Below are 24619 nucleotides of genomic sequence, written 5' to 3' on the forward strand. Positions count from 1 at the left end.
CTGTGGCAGGATTTCCCTTCAATAAAACACACGATCTTGTCTATTTACAATTTTTGATTGTAAGGAAATGTATTTATACATGAAGTCCCGATGGGATGTATAAAAGCCTTCCACAGGTCATGTGACTCACAAATTTACAAAACTTATACCTTACAAAATATATATATATATATTTTTTTGTAAAGAAATTAATACTTTTATTCAGCGGAGATGCATTAAATTGACCATAGGTTTCAGTTAAAAGTTCTATTTCAAAATCATTTTTAGAATTCTATTTCATGTATGTTCTTTTGAACATTCTACACGTAAAATAATAATAAAAAAACTGTTTTCAGCTTTGATAAGAAATATTTCTTGAGCATCAAATCAGCATATTAGAATGATTTCTGATTTCTCAGGTTAGATGGCTGAACATGTCTTCACAGAAATAAATGATATTAAAAATGTATCAAAACAGTAATTATGAATTGTAATATTTCACTCAATTACAGTATTAATTACAGTTTATTAATCAAATAAATGGTAAGCATAGGAGGCTTAATTCAAAACCATTAAAATCTTACTAACTTCAGCTCTGAATGGTAGAGTATGTATACTACCCACTGGCAAAAAATGTACAAAAATAAAAAAAAAATGGGACTATCTGGACCTATTGATAACACTACATTTTAAGTTGAAAATTTCAGTTTTCCTACATTTTCTGCAAAAAAAAAAAAAGATTAAAGTACACCTGGTTGGGAATCACTGGTGAAAAGTTGCTAATTTTCAGAAGAGCAGATCCAGCTTTAACATGTAAGGAAGGTCGTAGGACTCAGAATTAGCTGGACACTTGGGAAGGTGGGTGGATGCCAGGGTGGGCCAAGGTCATGTTTGGGTGGGCCAGGCCTGCCCAGGCCTCCTGTGAAGTCAAGCCTGCTGGAAAAGTGGTTGTGTTTGCAAGCTCCCCTGACTAATTTAGGACAGGAATGGCTTTCTTTACTAAGAATTATTGTAGATGTTTTAAAGAATTGCAATCATTAAAGTCACACAGCATAACAGACCAAGCATACATACAACCAAATATTCATTTATACGGTAAAGTATCAAATCTTTGCAATAGTAACCTACACTAACATTCTGTATTTGTAAGCCTATAATATTTACAGGTGTGGTGTCCCTGAAACATTGAAATTCTAGTAAGAAATATAAAGGCACATTTTGCATAGGCATCCCCTGTGAAAACAGGATAGGATTTACATTCAAGCTGGTGTGTAGTTGACATGCTTCACACTGACATGAGATTTCTTGCACGAAACCCTGAATTCATAAAATAAATAAACACCAGGATGTATGAATCCCAAATGAAAAAACATAAACAAATATCTTATCAGGCACATAAACACTCAAAAGGAAAAAAACACAATGTTCCACGAAAAAGTAAATTTAAGTAAGAAAAGATAGTGATAAACAACAATGCAATGTATATGAACAGTTTATGAATTTTAGGTGTGCATTAATTGCATTCTAAAACTTTAATAATATAAAGACATATCGATTGGTTAAAATAATATTTGAATGTACAACAGTTAAAAACATAAGCAAAAGATTCTCATGTAATGCACACAGTAAGATGAATTTATAGTGGCTTGGATCAAGAATCAAGAAAGACGTCCAGGGATGTTTAGGGGTTATTTTAGTCATCCTCATCATCAAATTTCACGTTTGCATCATCTGCGTCCAGCTGCAAAAGGATGACATAACATATGCAGTCACAACATGGACAAATAAAAATGCATAGTTGTGAGTGAGTGTTGTCTAAATTTTGGACTGAAAAATAAAACAATAAAGGAAAAAATCTTATAAAACAATACATTATGTGTCCAACACGAAGCGTTCATATAGCACTTTTTAACTTTGTTTTCTACTAAGACATGGTGGTATAGGGCTCTTAGGCCTATAAAAGAGATACTTACACATTTCATTTCTATGATAGTGAAGACGTGACCGGTCATGAACATTCTCAGAGGGATCGTGAGGATCAGGACAAAGGGCAGGGCAAGAGAAAACGCACTAGATTTTATTGCCCACAGAATCGCCAAACAAATCACTTGGATCAAAGTGTACAAGTGCATGCGCATAGTGGGCACCTGTAGAGAAACAGAGAGAGAGAAATCAGTACCTAGATACTGTAGATGGATAGAAATATGACTATAATTTCAAATAAAGGTATTCCTATTTGAATATATTTTGAAATCTAATTTATTAGTTATGGCAAAGATGAATTTTCAGCATCATTACTCCAGTCTTCAGTGTCACATGATCCTTCAGAAATCATTCTAATAACTTTTCAATTTTTTTTTTATCACTGTTGAAAACAGTTGTGCAGCTTAATATTTTTGAGGAAATCGTGATACATTTTTTTCTCCTCTTTGAGAAATATCAAGTTCAAAAGAGCTGCATTTCTTTGAAATAGAAATGGTTTGTAACACTATTAAGGTCTTTATTGTAACTTTTGATCAATGTAAAATCCTCGCTGAATAAAAGTGTCAGTTTCTTTAAAAAAAAAGTGGGCGAACCCCAAACATTTGAACAAAAGTGCACTTTTATCCATGAAGTGTATATGTGTGTATGTAATTAAATCTTACACGGGTGACAAATGGAACGGTTGGGTGATGCTTTTTCGGTGTAATAAGCAGACGCATACGGTCCCAAAGCTGGATGCCACTCAGTGAAGTGATACCCATATAGAGAAAGATACCAAACAGAGCCGTCATAGGAATCATCTTCAGGATGGGCTCCATGAGAATTGAGACCCCTGTGGGGAAAGAATTTGAATGATTCTGTGTATTGTTCAATAACGTTTTGATATGTATACTATAATTATGTTGATTTTATTTTTTTTAAATGGCAATTTAAATCTAACTGTGTTTATTAACTGTCATTATATCAAATAAAAGGCTTGGAACTCACCAATCATCACGGCCACCAACATACCACTGATTCTTTGTTCTAACACGCGTTCAATCTGAGGTCTGGGGCCTTTGGTCATGACAGTCAGGGCGTTGGCATGGGTGACAGATCTCACTGTAGCAGCACTGAGCCAGGGGACACCGAAGATAGAGGCAGCTCCTCCCAAGAACACCAAAAGGAGGAGGTCCAGATGGAAACCAGAGCCCTTGACCATTTTTCTTTCAGGCTTACTCACGATCAGCCTGGATGGTAAGGAAAAGGAGTGAGGTTAATGCAGTAGCTACACCAAAATTCTGACAACCAAAATCCCTGCATTGTATCTTAAATTATAGAAACATTTCACAATATTCTTGTTTTTGATTAATTAATGCAACGTCGGTGAGCATAATAGACTTCTTTCAAAAACATCTTCGCTGTATCATATAATATCTTCATTTGTATCTTCTTGCTGTTTTCTTTATAGTGAAGATCTTCTAGCATATGTGTCGTCACCCAGTGTGAATTTAAATGCGTTCTATTCTGAATATCACACTCACGTAGTGATCTGGGACTCAAGGAAAATAAGGATGAAGACCAACAAGGCAGGAACAACACAGGCGAACATCATCCAGATAGGGAATGGCTTCTTCTCACCAAATGGGCTGATGATCCAGCCTCTAGCAGATGGGTTGGACACGGTCAGCCCCTTTGGCACCACCAGTTTCTAAAGCAGGAATTTACCATTTATACATTTACCATGAGACACATGAATGGAACTATCATTATCATTTTCAAAATCCCAGGTTATTTGAGTAATGCTATGGGTCCAGATGCATAAAACATTTTTTATCTCAAAGCGATAAATTCAAATCTCTCAACAATTAATTTCTTGTTCACATCACTTTTTATTTTTTATTAGTTTATGCAAACTGTATGTGTTTTGGTACTTGTGTGCAAAACAGAAAGTAGCGCTGTCTACAGTTTGCACAAACTAAAGTAAATGCAAATAGCTTGCTGAGCAAAACTGATGAGTTGGTTCTTAGTGAAGCATATGTCACATACCACAATCACTACCATTTTTGAACATTTGGGAACATTACAGCCCTACACATCAGTTTTTGCAACTTGAAGTGTTACATTCTGTGAACCAAATTTTTTTTTTACTGCTGTACTTGACTCCAGATATAACAAATGTGTAAAAATTGACATGCAAATATGGACCCTTCGATTTGTATACATACAAAAGTGCATATCCTTTTTCTGTGTACTACAGTATTGGGTCTTGCCAGTAAATATTTACCTACTGTATCAAAAATTTAATTTATATATAACAAATATTTCCAAGGTTGACTGCCACTGTAAAAAACATCAACATATTTTGACCAGTACAGCTCACACGATGCCAATTAATAAATAAATACATAAAAATGGTGCCATTGCTTTTTGAAGCATGAGTTAAATATTTTGGGTTATACCTTTTGCGGACATGCAAAATCTCATAAAACAGTTGTGACATTTGCATTTACAATTTAGAGAATGTTAGAGCCAAAGCAATTGAGAAAATGTGTAATAGCAAACTACATCAAATTATTAGTGTTTGTCAAACCTGTGTGTAGGCATCACTGATGCTGATATCCACAGCAATCATGAAGAAGATGGCGATGGGGACACCAAAATCTCCAATCATTCGACGGATCTGGAGGTGTACAGTATTTTAATAGTAACATGATCAGTACATTTAAAGGCTTGGCTGGATGGTATAATTGCTAAAATGCCTTTTTGTATTCCATAATTGTTTGAACCTTTAAAATGATTTTACTTACAGGACCGGGAAGGAAGGTGCTAGTTTTAAACCCACGGAGAAACAATGCAACAAAGAAACAGCCAAACATAAGGCACATGGACAGCAAGGCAGTGTTGGGATAGGCCCTCTCTCTTATTTCATGATGTACAGTAGTATTGCCCTCAGGATGAACTGTGGTGTTAACAATCACTTTGACAGGGTGGAAGGGGTCTTCCAAAGAAGTATTCAAGTGTTCGTAGTTCAAAATCAAAGGATGTGCTTGGAAAATCTGAGAAGAATTGAGAAAGAGAACAAAGCATTGAGAGAGAGAAAAAAAAAGATTTGGTGACAAATTAACTGATGTGAATTAATCTAATGAAGTGTGTGCCTATTTGGAAGACTGAATCTACCCTGATAAGCTTGGCAAAGGTCTCATAGATGAAAATGAGAGAGATCAGGATGGAGAAGATCTCTTGGGTGAAGCGTGAGATGAAACGGACAAGGAAACTTCCTTCCACTGCCACAATCACCACCACAATGATGATCAACCACATGCCCACCCAGACACGACCCACAATGTACTCAAAGCCATTAGTCTTGCAGAACTGAATGGGAAAGATGAATGCATTTAGATCGATGAGAAAAGCCACACAGGTGTGGATAATCTACATCATTAAATCACATTTCTCACTAACAAAAGCATCACCTGAAAGAACGCCTCCTCAAACACCATCAGTGGACCGGTAAACCCAATAATAAGTACTGGTTGAGCCGCAAACAGACAAAAGATGATACCCTGCACACAGGTAGAGACCATCATCTCAGAGACCCCCATCATGTGCTCCGTCTTGTCCGCTAAAACATAGAAATATTGAAGATTAGAGATGGAAAATGTTGCATTTCTTTCTTAGTTTGAAGAACATTTCAAAGAACCTTTTGTGGAATGGAAAAGGTTTTCTTTTCTTTTTTTTTTACATACATAATTTTGCTACAGAAGATTGATTCATCAGTTGGGGTCGTATGTGTTACCATCATGTTCAGTTTGAATGGTTTTTGAAGCATCAACTTGTGTATGTGGTCTTACATTACCTGGACCCACAGAGATTAACTATTTTTATTTTTTGTTCATCTGAGGAAAGAAAGTCATATACATCTAGGATGGAATGAGGGTACGAAGTTTCATTTTTGGATGAAGCACTCTTTTTTAATTTCATCCAGTCCAGGTGGGCAGTTCTTGGCCAAAATATGATAAAGTGTGTGCCATATTTTATGCCATGAGTTAAACGATAAATGCGACTAATTTAGATCTTTTTCAGTGGTTAGATTAGTCTATACTTGCAGTGAATGTACTCACCGAGAAGTCCTCCGAAGGTAATGGCAGGTGAAAGGGCAGCGAAGTAGATGAAGATGACAGCAGACACCACCTGAGGGTCCAGTGCATCGGTAAAGTCACTAAGGTAATGCTTGTAGCGGCGTTTTATGTCTTTGACCATACCGCCAAATGGATAGCCGGTACGGGCCAGTGGATCCTCCCGTGGCTTCTCAGGTCCAGTTGGGGCTAATAAACACAATTAAACACAGTTTACTTGATGTAATTCCATATTTAACACTAGGATGGCCTGGATAGATGAAGAGGACAACTGTTCCATGTAGCCATTATTGATAAATCTAAACTGCATATATGCTATAAATACATGTCTGAAATATTTAAGGGTATTATTATTTTTAAAGTAATTAAACCTTAAGATGTGTATAGAAAAAAACAAAAAAAAAAAACACTTGTGAAGTATGAAGAGAACATACTCGGAATTCGTGCTCTGCATTTAACCCATCCAACGTGCACACACACAGCAGTGAACACACACACACTGTGAACACACACACAGCAGTGGGCAGCCATTTTATGCTGCGGCGCTTGGGAAGCAGTTGGGGGTTCGGTGCCTTGCTCAAGGGCACCTCAGTCGTGGTATTGAGGGTGGAGAGAGCGCTGGACATTCACTCCCCCCACCTACAATTCCTGCCGGCCCGAGACTCGAACCCGCAACCTTCGGATTACAAGTCCAACTCTCTAACCATTAGGCCACGACTTCCCCACACATTATACATACATTAGTTGTTATGTTCCTCATTTTTAAGTGGATAAAAGTGTCTGCTAAATGACTGAATATAAGTGTAAGTGTAACTATATGAAATATTTAGCAGTAATGCCAGACCAGCATCATATACACTAAAATGAAAAAGGTCAAATTTAGATCTTGAGAAGTAACATGACCAGACCCAACTGAATCTGCAGACTTTTTTGCATTTTTTTTAGACTGGATCTTTAGGATATCTGCACTGAAATCTGCACAGTACTGCAGAATGTGTAAACTGTGTTACAATATTTAATAAACATCAGACTATTTAGATTATATATATATATATATATATATATAAAAAAGCACACAAGGGGACTGAAGGATTTGTTCAAATTTCAAAATTTCAAATTAAATGAAGGCAGTTACACCAGTATCAACACCTTATCATTATATAAAGCCTGACCTTTGCCCCCAACCATGAGCCGGGTGTCATATGGGCGGACTCTATCTCGTAGCATCTTCTTCTGGAAGTTGATGATGGGCTTCAGCATGCTCTCATCCTGGATTTCTGTGGGTGGGATCACAATGCTGCAGTCCATGAAGTCTGCCATGGCATTGGTCAGATCTTTCTCGTTTGTAGCCAAGTAAGCCTCCAGAGTGAACACCTGTTTGCCGGTACAGATTTAAGATGAGACATTAGAAGAGCCGTCATTTTAATTAGATTTATTTAATAATATTTCAGTGCCAGTCCATAGCTCCTCTTTACCCAGTCAGCCATCAGAGACGCCATGGCCCGGCCACTCTCATGATAGTCCATGCCACTGTTACTGGGGCCCATGAGGAAGAAGACAAAACGAACAGGAATCGGAGCTTCCAGAACCCCTTCCATCACCACTGAATCCCGTAGACGTGCAAACGCCACCACTGGTTCCTGGAGGTTCTCCACCACACCTTAAGAGTGGTATAGAAACAAGGGCATGAAATATGCTATATAACAAAATAAATGTTTTTATAGAATAAAAAATGGATGTACTCTCACCTGATAAAACCACAGAGGCCTCCACACGATCAACCATGTCTCGCTGAGGAGGAACAAAACAGTAGTTGAAACTGTCAGAGCATTTTAAATTTAAAACAGGTCTGGAAAACTGTGATGTAATGATCCATTTTTTAATGTTTATCCAGAAGCTAAAGGTTTTTAGTTATTTTTTTAATTCTTTGGATGCCACATCTGAGAATCTGACTTTAAAGTCTAAAACTGAAAGGATGGAAGGATAGTGTCACTGTGATTTTAACCAGTAGGACATCCTAGATCAAAATGTTTTGGTGGTCCTACAACAACAGTCCTATCAAATAATCATAGTCTTCATCCAAACCATTAACTAGCCTAACATTAAGAGGGAAACCTAACATCAGCTCTAAGATAGATAGATAGATAGATAGATACCTGTTTGGTGACTGAGAATGTTTGCAGCTCTATGTCTGCTGAACCAGGGGCCAAAGTGGGCTCTAATTGACTGTGAAGCAGAAACAATGAGTCATAATGTTTATAGTCATATACAATCATATTCGGCTATTAATATAGACCCCTGTGACTCATATACCAAATAATGAGGATTTCTGAAATACATACATACATACACAATAAACATACATACATAATAATAAATACGAAGTACCTTTCTTCCACATAAACACAAACACACAAAGCTACACAGATGACATGGAGCCTAACCTGCGCTTGCGCTGCAGTATGGCCACAAGAGCGTCACGGTCAGTGGGTCGGATCTCTTTTTTGAGCAGGAGTTGTTCCACCATCTTCTGACAAATGCTTGATAAGCTGCTCTCATCAACATCTAGCAGCACCGCCCCTGGTTACAGTCACCATAAAGAATATTCCTTTTAATTCACCCCCAAAACTGAAAACCTGGAATTCTAAAACATGATGATTCATTTAAATTAGAACTATTTTAGTTACTAATTTTAATCTTTGGACACTCCTTTTTTTTCTTCTTCTGTAAATCAAAATAAACAGGGGAGGGGGTTCTTCAAATATTGTTGTGAACAGTGTGGAGTCAAAATTTTCAGAACTGCTGCCATAGAGGTATACATAATTAAAAAATTATAATTGCGATATCATGTTTGCTTTACATTATTCACATTTATCATCATGTTAAGTGTCGTGCCATTATAGCAACTTCGAAAGAAGCTTTGATTTGCTTGGTGTGTTTTCTTTGATCCAGTCATGCTCTGTTTGAGATATGGGCCTCTGTTAGAAGTATATTTCAGTGTTCATGCAGGCACCACACTTACCCATTTCCTGTCCTCTCTACATTTTCTTATTTAGTTACAGAGTCTAAAGGCCAGAGGAAACATGTCACTTGGTGTCTCACCTGTGCTCATGACCTTGCGGAGTTGAATGAGGCTTTTGAAGGTGAGATAGGAAATGTGGGGCTGACTCCACTGTCCCGTGGCAGGGCTTAAGTTCTCCTCATAACCCAGCCAGCGTCCCATTTCCTGCCACACCTCCCCACGTAGCTCGTTTAACTCAACGTATGCCTAGTGTGGAACGAGAATTTTTATTAAGGCCTTCTTCTTTACAAAGAAGTCAAAGATAAGAGTAAGTGAATTAAGTAATGTGTTTGTGTGTATTACCTCTGCATCTCCTCTCTTGATGGCATTGGTGTTAGTATTTCGGGCAGCTGATGAAGGGAAATGGAAAAAAAAAACGAGTAGTAAATCAGTAAGGTGTAAGGTTTGTGTTTATATATGCATTTGTTTTTTGTTTATATATTTGCAACACACCCTCTAAGTCTTTAGAGAAGGTGAAGGTCTGATGCTGCTCCTCTTCCTGCTGCCTCATCTGCTCCAAGTCATAGCTGCCTTTTTGTCCCGCAGGGGTCCTATAGAGGGCGACAGAGAGCACATGCTACAGCACACACACCAGAGTACAGATCCAGCTGCCACAGCTCCACTCACTCACCATATCTTATTCACCATAGGGCAGAATGAACTCCATCCTCTTACAAAGTGACTCAAGCCATCCCTGATACAAGAAACATAAACCTCACTCTGTCCAGCCCTCGCACTGCCCTGGTCGGCCACAAGGCCACAGCATTTTACAACTTTACTGTCTGTAATCCTGAAGTACTGTAGTGCAGAGGTCTTCAACCCCGCTCCTGGGGACCCACTCTCCTGGAAAGTTTATTTCCAACCGGCTTCAGCACACCTGCCTGCAATATTCAAGCAGTCTTGAGGAGATTGATTGGCTGCTTCAGGTGTGTTTTAGTTTGATTAGGGTTGTAGCTAAACTCTTCAGGATAGTGGGTCCCCAGGAACAGGGTTGAAGACCTCTGCTGTAGTGTGCAGTAGTCCACTATTTGTATTTATTTATTTAAACAGAGAAGGGCACATAGTTGGGCTTGTGATCATTCATCACCACCCGCAAAAAATAACTTCAGAAAAAAACTTCTGACTATTATAGATTTAAATAATTACTAATTTTGTTTTTAGATTTTCAGATGACAACTTTGTCTGATTAGCTTCTCCCAAAAATGAATGACTATATATACAGCAATAAATATAAAAACTGACTAGTAATAAATAAAAAAAGTAGAAAAAAATGTCTGCAGCATATACCCCCCCCCCCCTCATTTTTTTCTCTTTTTGCATTGCATTGCATTATTTTCATGACAATTATTAATTGTCAATATCGCAATAATTAGTAAAATCTTTGTTCTAAAGTAAAAACATTAAAATTGCAAAATTGCATTGTATTTATACACCACGTTTGGTTTAATATATGCTCATTTGAATCAACTGTAAGTTTTATTTTTTTCACCTTGAAATATCAGTTTTCAAAATAATGCTAACGGTACTTCTAATAAAATGCTTTATTAGTGAATGCATTAGTGAATGAATAGTAAATGCTTCCCTCAAAACGTCTGTTCTGGGAGTATAGAAGTTTGGTCAATGGGTATGAAATTCCACGAAAAAGGCAAAGTTGCAAAAATATACAAAACTACATACAGTTACTTTACATATAACAAGTGTTAACATCATAAGGACCTAATAAAATAATAATCAAATTGTCTAGATGCACCATGGTAATGACAGTTTGGGGATATTAATCATCACAATTTTACAAACATTACCGGTATTTTAACTGATACAACTGGACTGCAGGACACTTTATTTGCATTTCTATCAGTGTGTGTTACGTGTGTGATACTCACAAAGTGAATGGAGATGGTGGAGGTGATTCAATGTCCTCATAGGACATGTCGTTGTCCTATAGAGAGAGAGAGAGATATCTATCCATACTATAATACAAATGTCATGCCAATAAAGCAACTTGCACTTGAACATCATCAACTACTTCATGTGCTATGAGATGCTCCTCACCCCTTCAAACGATACTGCTTCCATCATCGAGACTTTCTTCTCTCTGTCCCAGAAGTCACACATAACCTTCATTCACACAGAGAAACAAAATAACACAGTCAGACTGTAAGAACTGCACACTTGCTACAGGCAGGTGGTTATCATACATTCTTATACTCCCCTTTATTAAAGTGTTACTACAGACAACATAAGTGTATGATGGACTAGTATGAAGTAAATTTTTACTTCAAATGATTTACATAGAATATTTACAGTGTATTTGCAATAGCTTATATAAATATGAATTATGAAAAAAAAATACAGTTCTTAATCTTCTGTATGTCTTTGACTACTTCATTTAAGTAAAAAACAGCAAGGCCTCCGTTCACAAGCGCCGAGGATCAGATCAGTTTTTGTGTCTTTCAGAGGCTCGAAACAGAGACTGAACTAGCACAACGGTGTGTGAGAGCCACAAACAGACAATTATCTGAAGCCTGAACTTCTAGTGAATGATAAGGGCTCTTCTGTCCCTCATGGACAGAGGCAGATAGAGCACATCAAGTCTTGGCACTTCAAAACAATCTTTACCACTTCAACAGAATGACAAAGATGGTAAACACAAATGTATTTCTCAGTGAACAAAAATCGGATTATCTTATCAACGTTTACCAAACAATCATACTACAAAAAATATTTCCAATGTGTTAAAGTTCATTCAGTTCCACATAAATCAAACAAACAAACAGTGTATAATGATAAATCTAGTGGAGGGCGAAGAACACTGCTTCCTAGAATTAGAATACTGCAACTAATAAGTTATATAGGTTAATTATGCAGCCAATACAACAAATACTCTGAAGAAAGTTACTCTATAGACAGAATTATACACACTTTTCAGTAAACAAAATACACCAGACTGCACCCATTTAAAAAAAGACTAATGATTTTCAGTAAGATGAACATTATTAATATTTAGATTTACTTATATATACAAATTTAAACTTGCAGAAATGTTCAGAAATTAGCAACTCTTGAATGGCAAATTTAATGATGCTGCCTGGAATAATATGTTAAATGCAGTTATAAAACAAACAATTTGACTCCTTTATATGAGCCACACATTCACAGTCTCCAGTCTCCTAAAACTTTAAAAAAGACATACAACTATAGATACAATATATATCATTTAAAGTTCAGATTTTTTCTAGCAATCCTTGCAAAATGACTGATAAATGACTGTACAGATCTCTACACTGAAAACACTGAAAACCACTAAAAATAATTGGTGTAGAAACAATTTTCACTCAGAAACTGCGAGTATATTTCACAAGCAATTACAAAGAAACAGCAAGTAACACTGAATTAACCATGACATTTTTAAGTAGAAAAACTGCAATAGTATTTTCTTGTAAAACAGATTTAAATAGTCTTTGTTTTATAACAACTATAATTTTTCTTTTTTTTGCAGTGTAGCTTTAGCAGGTGTCCTCCTGTGCGCAAGTGACCGCCCTCTCATTTTAACCATCTGTTTTTGTTTGCATCTACTCAGATCTTCTCATAAACATTTAATTTGATTGTTTAACAGAGCGCAGCACACCCTTACCTGAGCCCAGGTGGTCCTGGTGGGTCTCTGCGCTGGGTTTCCTCGTCTACACGTTGAGCACCCAACTCAAGACTGACCTCGGATCGATTCAAAGGGCATGGGTGGAGATGGAAGGGTAATGGAAAAAGAAAGAAAGACGTAAAGTCATGTAGTGCACAGTAAACCAAAAAGCATCGGCATGCGTAGAGCACCCAGGGGTGGGAGGGAGTGATAAGACCCCCATAATCAGAGAAATAGCCTTATCGATGGGGCCACCTTACAGCAGGAATACCCCAACCCTAATACCACTCCCAAAAACAGTCACCTTCAACCAAGACAGAACATAGTAAGAGAGGCAGAGAGAGTTTGAGGCCTCTGGTTGTACAGACTCAGTTATCTGTCCTAGAATCAAAAGGTATGGGTTCATGTGAATTGTGCAATTAAATGCTAATTCCTCATCTGCAAAAAACATTAATATAAAATATAAACAACCCATCGTTTATGCCACTCCCAGAGAAACGTTAACCACTGACACACTGAGAGAGAGAGAGAGAGAGAGAGAGAGAGAGAGAAGTTAAGGTATACTTTTAATGTGGAGCTCATCATAAGCAGGGTAAACTAATCAGTAAAACAGCATCTTGCCTTCTGATGTCAAACTGCATAGAGGTTTGGGATTCCCTTCCCGTTGGGTATTGGTGGACACCCCTGTAAAGATGGTTGGGGGGTGCTTTAAGGGGTTTCCCCCTCCACGACCCTCACATCAGTTTGATATGTCACCTTTTTTCCGCTGAGTCATGTTGAGCCAATGAGAACTAGTTCATAAACAAAACAATAATCCAGCGTGTGTCATTTGCTGATTAACTTTTCATCCAGAGTGATGATTCTGTGAACCTTCTTGGTTCAGGTCATTCTCTGGAAACGCCATTTATGTTCCCTTTATATTCCTGTCTTACTATTCATTACTACTCAGGACACTAAATCTCATCATATCATTTGACAGATTGAACTCTCTTTAGAGTGTAATGCAAAAGAAATATATATATATATATATATATATATATATATCAGCCGATTTGTATGTTTCCATTCATCACATTACAGTTTAATAGATTATATTGAAGAAGAAAAAACAGACACATTTTGGTTTTATTGATTGATTTTTGTTTGTACTTTAATTTTAAACTTCTCAAATGCATTATGTGTTTTCTGAAAATGCATATTTTGTCTTTATCCCTCATGTTCTGTTCAAGCCATTTATTTTGTGACATTTTCCCATTTAATAATAATGGGTTAATCTCTAACATCATCAGTGAGAGCAATGAACAGTGTTTTTAGTCACACAGTTCAAACAGATAATGGTTTGTTTACAGTATTTCTTTACACTTATCAATATTTCAGCTCTGTTCTGAGGGGGAAAAAAATCATTGATTTGCTTTATATCATACAAAACTATTAACTTTTGATGAAATTTCCTCAATTACACTGTTTGATTTATTAATGAAAGAACTCAAAATTAACAATCATATTTAAAAGATATGAATTTAAATTTGAATGGGAAAAAATCTGCTCTGAGAGAGTTGAAATAATGTGGCCACATATTTATGACTGTGGGGAGACAACGCTGGCCCCAACTCTGAATTAGGGAAAACCACCCATTGGCCATGGTACACTGGGTTTGAGGTGAACACGGATGGGAAAATGATTTTTGAAAGAAGCAGTAACCTGGCATCAACACATTAACAACGCACACATGACCCCATGACTGTTTACACAAGCACACAATTTATATCTTTCAATACATATGAATAACTAATAATCATTTTCAATATTTCAATGCAAAACAACAATTTATGTGACCGAATGTGATGCATTACCTGAAACATGGAGATGGGGGATGTGTGGTCAAGGGTCTTGGGCTGCCATTTAGAGTTTGAAGGTTCAATCCCAAGTGACACGGATTCAGAAAACAGAGCACTTCTGTCATCCTCTTGTATTATTCCTAATGTGCCCTCGAGCAAGGCAGGTTGCTCTTAGACAAGCGATCCTGCTCCTGGAGAGCCACCTTCCTGCAGAGTTTAGCTCCAACCCCAATTAAACACATCTGAACCATCTAATAAAGGTCTGCATGATTACCAGAAACTCAAAACTCTGCAGAAAGCTGGCCTTTGTGAGCAGGATTGGACAGGTCTGTCCCCGCAATCATTATGCTGCTGTCTTGACTGAGAGCTGAAAACTAAGAAAAAGACAATGCCAAATGAAAGGAAAGAGGTAAGCACTCACTCCAACATACAATGAATTGTAATAATATTTAGTCAACTTATAATTTACCTAGTGTTCATTTAAAATAATATCTACATTGTTAAAATACACACCTTTATACATTTTCACTGGGGACATCAGGCAATGATTACAGTCCACTGACAACACATTTATGATGTCAGCATTCATGTGGCTAGAGACCTTTCAGGACTAAAAGAGTAATTAATGCTCAGTCTTGCAGTTATGAGACCTATTAAAGGATGGAATAACTGCATCTCCAGAGAGGAGCATCACATGACCCGTGAGCAATAACTGAACCATGATTCCTGAGCCAGTCAGAGAGAAAGTTTGCTTTAGTGTGTGTGTAAATGCTAAGGCAGGATTTTGTTACTTGTAGTTTAATACTATACAAAAAAGTGATGTGTTTACTACATATTTACTACAGTAAATTAATATGATATAACAAATACCAGTTTGCAATATCAAGCAGCATAATGGATTGTTTTTGTAGCTACAGGTAAAATGACTGGAAGCAAATGATACCGGAAGTCGCATATTATTCAAGTTAAAAGTTGCCGCATTCGCTGTTGTGTTAGACATGCGGTGGATAAAGTAGGAATGTGAATATTTACTCTAACAATTATTTTTTGATTACAATTTGCACTGTAATGCATCATGAAATCTGAAATTTGATTTGATTCGATTACACTTGATTATTTTTGATACAGGTATCATGGGGGGGGGGGGGGGGGGCGCATTCCTTAAGAACAATGTGGATTTACTTTTAAACAGTAACATATTTAGATATAAGTTTAGCAAGTGCAGGATGATGATGCAATGTGTTAATAAATAGAAACATTTGAGAATTTAGTTGTTAGCACAAAATAGGGGTGTAAGATAGCCCTACTGCGCTAAAATTGCCCCTGCCTGGGATTAGGTAAATTTATTCTATGACATATAGATACAGGCATATGAATATTTAAATATGTAAGATATGTAAACATACCACTTGGGCCTTCTGGGGGATCATCTTACCCCAAAAGTCTAACTTTTACTCCACAAATTTAAAAATGTATCAAAAAATCCATATAACAAACTTTAATGTCATATATCCTGTTTTCCAGAGCCGTAAAATTAAATCAATTACCTTTAAACTGTTTAGACTGACTATATCTCAAAATGTTGACAAAATCAAAAATAGTGTAGCGATTCATCAAAAGTATTGAGATGAGATTTTCTACCATCTTTAGTTATAAAAAAATAAGGTGGAGGGGCATCTTACCCCTTCGTACACAAATGTAAAAAGATGGACAATTTAAATACATTTTTTTCACCCACAAATCATGCTGTTTGACATTCACAGACACAAGATTTGAATTTTGATTAGGAAATGAATGCATAATTTATTTGGATATTATTAGAATGATTATAATCAATCAAATTCTGTCATTAAGTTTTTCTTTGTCAGGTATTTTATTTTTATTCTTTACTCTGCTGTTATTCATAGTATTCTTGTCTTGTGAGTATCTCTGCTCTTCACAATAACACCAGTGCGCCTTGTATATTATTCCCCAGTGTTCATGCTATATTGCACATATTACATTGTACAGCACACAGTGTGTATGTGTAGGTGTGTCCCTTCTCCAGTCTCTGGCGTTTTATGATAAAACACACCAGCTTGACTGTTCTGTGATAACCATACACACAAACTATCACCCGCTGCTTTAAGGGCGTTCACGCAATTTTCATTTTGAAAATTACAGTGCAGCGTTGGAAACTCCTAACTGAATTTTCCTCATATTATCTTAGCCTTAATAAGCATGTACAGTATGCACCATTACATGTAATTGAACACTTTGGTATAATGAAATGTTGGTGTCAATGCCCTAGCTGTGTTTTGTCTTACACAAGCAGAGATGTGTTATATTGACTCTGAGCCTTCCTGACTTGAACTTAATCACCATACTTAATATTTTTGTTTAGTGCACAATATTAGTACACCACACCTGACTCTTTTGAAATGCCACTGATTGCTGGTAATAAACACCATTCTGTTACTTGCAATTAGTTAGGACATCTTCTTAGTTATAGATGGCTCCAACAGTTTCACCTCCATTTTGTTAATGCATGACGTGTAAACTAATAGAAAATACACTGAAAGAACACAGCAGCAAAGAGAAACGCCCTTTACTGCTGGCAGAAATGCTTACAACCTGAAGGATTTCTACAAAAGAATTCACTGCTGCACTAAAACGTCTAGTATGATTCATAATGCATGAAAACTTATGAAATGTATTATAAATGTACTATCCCAAAGCAGACTATGTGACAACATATCAAAAACAATCTGCAAACATTTTCAGAAACTATTTATTAAATTTTTTTTTTTTTAATAATACATGGACCACAATTATCAATTATATTTAAGCTAGTTAAATCAACAGTTTCAGTACTCTAAGAATTTTTTTTTTCTCCAAATTAAGTAATTTTACCAGTTACTTGTCAATTACCCTACCAATATACCAATTACCCCTTTTCCCACTAAAAATCATCATTCTATATCTTTGATATCTTTGAAGTTTTAGGTTTCAGAATAAGACTATGTGTCTCATATCTCTTGAATAAACTGATTATTCTGTCAGAAAAACTGACCATTAAATAAAACGAAAAAAGTACTCTTCACTATCTTCTTAATACTGGTTCAGAGTTTTCTGGACTGAAGCTTCATGCCATAACTTTTGAAATTTGAGCTACGGCAGTCATTTATGTCCAAAAAACTAGAGTTGATAAAGCAGACGAGTGAAGAGCTTCAAAAACAATTAAGCCATTTTCTGCAAGAGAGCATCAAGATTCTCGTGTGGATTGGAGAGGAGATGGTCATGGGCATCAGAGGTCAAAGCATTAGAGGATGATGCACTCTTTACGGTTTCTGGTGATCTTTTCAGGCTTTCCATCCTTAGCCTTAACAATGGCCTCCATGATCTACAGAGATTAAACAAAGAAAAAAGATCATGAAAATTAAAATAAGTAAACAATACACAACACTAGGTACAATTGTGGACAGATTTGACTGGATTTGTTTTTCATTATATTAAAAATATTTTCTAAAGGCTTTGATTAAATGCTTGAATTTAGTTGAAAATGCAAAATTGCGCCAAACTATAGATTTTTGGACAAAGCTTTTGTTTGAAGGGATGTGTTGGAGTGGATAGTGAAGGAAAAGTAGACAACAATGTCCATCGTAAATAAGAAACCGTTCAACACTGTTGAACCAGCATCCCAGATAGCACCTCATGAGGTTATTATCGTGTGAATGTCTAGAGTGTGCAGAGCTGAAATCTATTTATTTGTGTCACATTTTTGGCACTATTCTCATAATTCCATTTGTGCTGTGTTATTTCAAAACATTGTCTTACAGAAAAAAACGTACATTATATCTGACAAAGCATGATCCCACATTTATACGTTTTTGTATATCAAGCAGAATTTAAAACGTTGGTTTTAATAAGTAGCCTATTCTTAATCCTATAGGCTACTGAAGCCTATGTTATTGACCCCAAAAGTGCTAAAACTAGGAAGCAATATATTCTATCAAGTATTTAGCCACACAATATAAACAAACAAACACACACAAAAAATTTAATATTCCCTGATGCTTACATCCTCTTCATAAGGGAAACCTCCTGTTTCTAATTTCGAGAAGACCAGATGTTCATTGATCTGTACTTCAAAACATCCTACAGAAAAGAGGAAGGTGATACTGTTACTGTGAACACAACAAACGTTTCATTTATTTAGTTCGTGAGGAATTTATGTAAATATGCTATATGCAGATTATGGTGTCTATATGAGGACAGTCATTCAGAAGAACACTCTGTACTCAACCTCTGCGGCCCACGAAGCCTGACACATCAGCATCAGGAAACTTGGCGCAGATGCCTCGCTTCAGCTCCTGGAAGCGAGGCTCGTAGCCTCATCCGCCGCTGGTGGGTCACAGAAGATTAGTTCAGTTTGAGATATGCTCAGTCATTTCTGCATGTATAACCGGATTATTTTCAGAAACTGCTTAAACCGGTTTTCCATATCGCACGATGACAACACTAGCTTTGTCCCATTCAGGAAAGGAGTGCTCTTTTGGGTCCCTTTTTTCATTGAATTGGTTAAACCGGTTCACAAAACATCAGAATGAATGAGAATAAACTGAAATTACGTTTTAACCATTTTCTTTTAATCAGCTGCGACAAACTTGAACTCATTAAATGCAATATAAACATCATTATTAATAAAAGAAAAATTATAAAATATATGACTACATTTAGTTTACTTCAATAAATTAGAGCATGTAAATATGCGACGCTGTGCTGTCGGGGACCACACGACGAGGTAAACAGCTAGATCGACTCTTTAAATGAACCGTTCAAAAGAACCGATTCGCAGTATATTCTTTAATCTCCAGACTCGTTCCGAGTATGCCGCCTAAATACACAGCATCTCTGGGCGTCACAGCTACTTCGAAGTGCGTGATTGATGACTAAATATGTTATATGTTTTTTTTTAAACATGGCCGAAATATTTAAAAACATCACTCAGAAATGTATTCGCATTGAAAGAATTTACAATGCGGAACAACCGTAATTTAAAGACAGCCAGATGCACCTGAATACAAAATAAAGAAACTTACCAGTATTCGACTTTTATCTTCACCACCATGATTCTTGTCTTTAGATTCTGACCTGTGAAGGTTAATGGTTGCCTGGTTGTTCGAGACAGGAAACCACATCCACCGACACACCTGCGTCAGAAAGGCTACACTGCTCACCTGTTTGACACGCCTACAGTTTCCCCTGATATAGATCATAACACAGTCTCGGAGGTAAGAAGTGGATTGTCCTTCACCTGAAATGTGACGCAAATGTTGGATCCCAATAATTAGGAACCACAGTTTCCACAAATCCATTCACTCGACTGGGATGTTCTCTGTTATTCTGGACGGCAAGGGCAGTGACTGTAACATCGAGTATTTTGCAGTATTAAACACGTATTTATACCGATTTAATCAGGCTCTGAAAATTCTTCAAAAAGAACACAAAGAATGGTCTTCTCAGCTGCCATAGTTGCAACTCTTGCACCATCAGAACAGGGTGTTTAACACACCACCGTTTCCGTTTAAAAAGACATGAATGAACATGAATAGGCAAAAACAATTGTTTAAAAAAAAAAAATTACCAATACATTTTTAGTTTTCAGTATATATATATATATATTTTTTTTTTTTTTTTACCAAACTTTGTATAAAGATAATTCTCAACTGTTATAACAGAATGATTTGATACCATTTTTCTTTATGCAAAATGTGTGTAAAATGGCCATAAACAGATTTTCTCATTATATACAATGTATCTATAAACTAAATATAATTAGCATATTAATGTGTTTATGGGGCGACATGTAATGAAAAAAGAAGTGTAATAATTGACAAGATTTTCATAATAATATTTCATAGGAATATTGATAATTTATTTCCCTATTCATTTGTTGTGTCTTCCAAAATGTGTAGTAAACATGCTTTTAGTCCCGGTGTCCTCATATGAGGACATGAAATCAACATCCTGTTTCATAACAGAAAGTCATATTTTGATTTGAAATCCCATAACATTTTCCCGAGATGTTGATTTATGACCCACAGTTTAAAAATGAGTCAGATTTAAATGATAATTACAAAATATTATCATATTTCCATAAGAGTGTCACTAAATTAATTTCAGACATTTTTGAAGACTAAGGAGTGGGAGTGGTCACGGTGAAGCATCCAAACATATAGTATCTCTGAAAAGCCCTGAATGTGCTCTGTACAGGACATCCAGAATTAAAACTGTGGCATGTATAGTCTCAGAGAAATTCAGTATAATGTACTCATATGAGGATGCAAGGTCTCAGGAGGTTAATATATTTTACAATACAAATATTGTTTTAAATTAGGACAAGCTGGCAAAAAGCTTACTGTAACATATAACACACTGAACATATAATCAAACCAGAATTCACAGAAATTGAACAAACCGTGCATTTTATGTAATGTCAACAAATTAAAGAATCAGTTGGATCGAGTTATGCAGCTAAACATCACTGTCCTGATAACCATGAGAAGAACCTTCTATCCCACGACACTATATTGAATTAGGTTTGATCTACTGCCTTAATTAAAAAGACAAAAAAAGACTAATAATTGCTGTATGAAATTTCCTATTTCCTTAACAGTATTACTTCTACTGTCATATCAAACATTTGTTATATGACACACATACGAAAGCCAGTACCTATGAAAGAAACAGATTTTGTGTGACTACACATTAACAGAATGATCACTTTACAGATCAATGCAGAACACACATAACAATATAAATGTGGCAATATGTAAAAAGCAAAGGTATAGGCACGATCAGACTACAAGAGATCCAAACACAATTGTGGGACAAAACCAGATGATAGCTCATTATTTTATTAACCGTATATGAGTGATGTTTCATAAACAGGGTCTTCTGTAGTTTCTAAAAACTCACAAACCAAACAAAATCATGCGGCAGTGTCTGAAAGTCATATGAATGCCCTTAAATCAGCTATTTGGTTTGATTTAATGATGAAAAGCTGTATAACACTACAACAATAATAATAATAATAAAACAATTACTGTGCAGAATGCTTGCAAGAGGCAAAACACCTGAGCTCTGACACCAAGCAAAGTTGGTCTAGAATGTTCCCTACAGTACTTCAAACAAGCATTTCAAGTACTCAAAAACAACAGATCTCTTCATGCTGATATGGGATGGTGGACACTTGCAAAATGACAATTTTCCCTTCTTACAGCAAACGTTTCAGTACATTAGTATATTCTCTTCAAACCCCCCAAAACAAAAAGAAATAACCAGCAGACGAACAGTGACCCCAGTAGGCAATGTGGCTTCAACAAAAAAAGAAACAAAGACATAAACCCTTCCATTGGCCTCCTCCTTAGCATCCCTGCATCTTGCTCCTCCAGCTTAAAGGATGTGTGGACTGCAGGCCTCATACCGTAACTGCTGACTTTAGAGTTACAATAATCATTTACGTCCAGCAACCAGACCGGAGGAGTGAAGAGGAGGGGATTTTTAAGGATCCTACATCAATACACTCTTTCTCTAGATGTTTAAATTATGTTAACAGAACCATTCATATTCTAGACATTTTTAGAGCCAATAGTGAAGGGTCAAGCAGTGAAACTTTAGAGGATGACACAAGGAGGCCGGCTCTTGGTGATTTTCTCCACCGGCTGGCCATCATAGGCTCTTTGGATAGCATACATAATCTTGTGGATGGGATAAAAGAGAGATACACACATGCATGTGAAAAATCATCAACTTTTTATAGGTAAAAATGTTATTCAGCGTGAGATATTTACTCACATCATCCTCATAAGGGAAGCCACTGGTTTCCATCTTTGAGAAAATCAGTTGTCCATTGATCTCGATCTCAAAGCTCCCTGGAAAAGAGAAACCGAAGAACTGATGATGTTTGCTCACATTCATATTTTTGCATAAGATGTAAATCATGAATGTGCAATGTACCTTGGCGGCCGACGAAGCCACTCACGTCCGCATCAGTGAACTCAGCAGTGACGACCTGCTTGAGTTCCTGAAAGCGGGGCTCGTACCCTCATCCACCGCTGCAACACAACAGTGAACATAAGCTGATGGTAATTATGCCATCCAACAAACGTTTGGATCCAGATGAACAGGCAATGGGTGGTAACTAGTGTATGAGTTTATGTCTGAAAATAAACCTGAAGAATAGAACTTTGGAAGCTTGTTCTACTTTTTTTTTTTTTTAAATACGTAATTATGTAATTTAATTTTATCTCACAATTTGGTCTTTGTTTCTTGCAATTCTGAGGAATACTAAGAAATTCAGAAAAAGTCAGTCACAGCTCTGATTTTTTTTTTCTCTGAATTTTAGGTTTACACCTCACATTTTTTATTTTTTTTAAACTCTGCTATAGAATAAACAATAAATAAGGAAAACGCAACTTTTTCCCCTTCGTTTATATCACCAAATTCTGAGTTTAGATCCTGAAATTTTAGACTTTCTCAGAATTGAGAAGGTAAAAAAAGTCCGAATTGTGAGATAAAAAGTCGTAGTTACCTTTTATTTTTTTATTCTATGATAGAAAGGGGCTTCCATATAGAACATTGCAATCTTTATGAGAGGGTAAAAAAACTCAGTTCTAAAAGAGTCTGAATACCGTAACTATCACTGTGATCACTTACTGGATTATAAAACACAGATATTTTTTTTTTTACATTCAATTATTATAATTTTTTTATTTTTTTCAAAATATGGCACATTCACAACCTGTTAAGCGTTAAAGAAGCTAATGTATGTCAAAATTAATAAATTGTTAAAGAATGTTAAAGTAAATATTGTATTTTAATGGGTTCCTGGGCTGCTTGAGAGTCTGGATGGGGGTCTTTTACTCTGTATAGATTGAAACCCCCTTTACTGAGGGATATACAGTTTAGGATTTAGTCTTCCTGTTAAAATCCCATAGTAGATGGATCATCTTAAATGGGTTCGAGTCTCGGGTCCGGCAGGGATTGTAGGAGGGGGAGTGAATAACCAACACTCTCTCCATCCTCAATACCACGACTGAGGTGAGACCCTTGAGCAAGGCTGCCCACTGCTCCGGGTGTATGTTCACCTCTTTCAAACCTGTTTACGAGACACGCCGGGCATTTTGGAGAACAGCACGTATTAAAACATATTATATGACAAACTAGTTCATGACATGTATTCATGAATACATAAAGGAAACGAGATAAGCAGAGCTGGCAATCTGCACGAGCTGTTTAATCTAACGTTACCACATTCGTGAAGACATTTTACCCTAATACAGGAACACGTTTGTAAATCACATAATGTTTTAGATAATTTACCTATTGTAAAATCACTCACCAGTATTCAACTTTTATTTGCACACCCATATCTGCCCAGCTTCGTTTTAACGCTATTGTGCTTCCGCGTCTCCGACTGATCTTATATGAAACTAAACCTCTAGCGTCCTCTATCAGCTGGAAGAAACATTTTGTCGTAAAAAGGGCAGCTCAACAGCCTCAGAAACTTGTCGTTGAAAAGCCACACGATGGCAGCAGCTATTAACCCATTTCATTCCAAATTCTTCTGTGAGTGAGCCCATGTATTTTGCCACTTGGATATAAAAATCCTGACATATAACTGTTCTAAAAAAAAAAAAAAAAAAGTTTAAAAGAGTCACTTTAATTATTTTATTCCTGGTTTCTCTACTATTAGGGTTAGTATTAGGATTTAGTTTAAGAAAATAAATAAAAATAAAATAGAACAACCTTTTTGTCTGAATGGTTCCATAAAGAACCTTTAACATTTGAAGAACGAAGGTTCAGTAACACTCTATTTTAAAGTGTCATAATACTGACTAATAACCTAATTAAGTACTTAGTAGTAGCCGTTGTACTTACATGAAACAAAATGTCTTTACCATGTAACTAAGTTATGGAACAGCCTGTACTTGCATATGTAGATGTAATAGGCAGCTACTGT

At 36.4% G+C, this 24619-nt stretch overlaps 4 protein-coding genes across 5 annotated transcripts in view; all 4 read right to left on the minus strand.

The window, feature by feature from the left end:
* LOC306868757 (nucleolar transcription factor 1-like) overlaps positions 1–24619 on the minus strand; it is a 967110-nt gene that overhangs the window by 10963 nt on the left and 931528 nt on the right. The gene's annotated exons all lie outside the window — the stretch shown is intronic.
* slc4a1a (solute carrier family 4 member 1a (Diego blood group)) lies at positions 1051–13566 on the minus strand. Of its 2 annotated transcripts, XM_079415088.1 has the most exons (21): positions 12776–13566; positions 11194–11259; positions 11025–11080; positions 9595–9692; positions 9445–9491; positions 9183–9348; positions 8525–8660; positions 8237–8306; positions 7829–7871; positions 7556–7740; positions 7253–7454; positions 6066–6269; positions 5418–5566; positions 5122–5316; positions 4752–5000; positions 4535–4624; positions 3486–3652; positions 2950–3191; positions 2625–2794; positions 1953–2126; positions 1051–1720 (listed from the first exon to the last, which is right to left on the minus strand). In XM_079415088.1, the coding sequence occupies exons 2-21, from the start codon at positions 11254–11256 to the stop codon at positions 1673–1675; spliced, it is 2754 nt and encodes a 917-aa protein (XP_079271214.1). In that variant the 5' UTR covers positions 11257–11259; positions 12776–13566; the 3' UTR covers positions 1051–1672. The 2 variants fall into 2 exon arrangements, with proteins under 2 accessions (XP_079271214.1, XP_079271215.1); XM_079415089.1 differs by lacking the exons at positions 11025–11080; positions 11194–11259; positions 12776–13566 and adding an exon at positions 9773–10022.
* Positions 17366–19793, minus strand: selenow2b (selenoprotein W, 2b; the record flags this gene model as incomplete). Its single annotated transcript, XM_079414741.1, has 4 exons — positions 17366–17995; positions 18674–18750; positions 18899–18985; positions 19718–19793. The coding sequence occupies 4 exons, from the start codon at positions 19791–19793 to the stop codon at positions 17915–17917; spliced, it is 321 nt and encodes a 106-aa protein (XP_079270867.1). The 3' UTR covers positions 17366–17914.
* On the minus strand, positions 20503–24279 carry selenow2a (selenoprotein W, 2a). The gene is made up of 4 exons (XM_079411493.1): positions 23999–24279; positions 22615–22712; positions 22453–22529; positions 20503–22355 (listed from the first exon to the last, which is right to left on the minus strand). Exons 1-4 carry the CDS (start codon positions 24025–24027, stop codon positions 22272–22274), a joined length of 288 nt encoding a protein of 95 aa, XP_079267619.1. The 5' UTR covers positions 24028–24279; the 3' UTR covers positions 20503–22271.

This window comes from Barbus barbus (genome assembly GCF_936440315.1).
Source record: "Barbus barbus genome assembly, chromosome: 4".
NCBI lineage: Eukaryota > Metazoa > Chordata > Actinopteri > Cypriniformes > Cyprinidae > Barbus > Barbus barbus.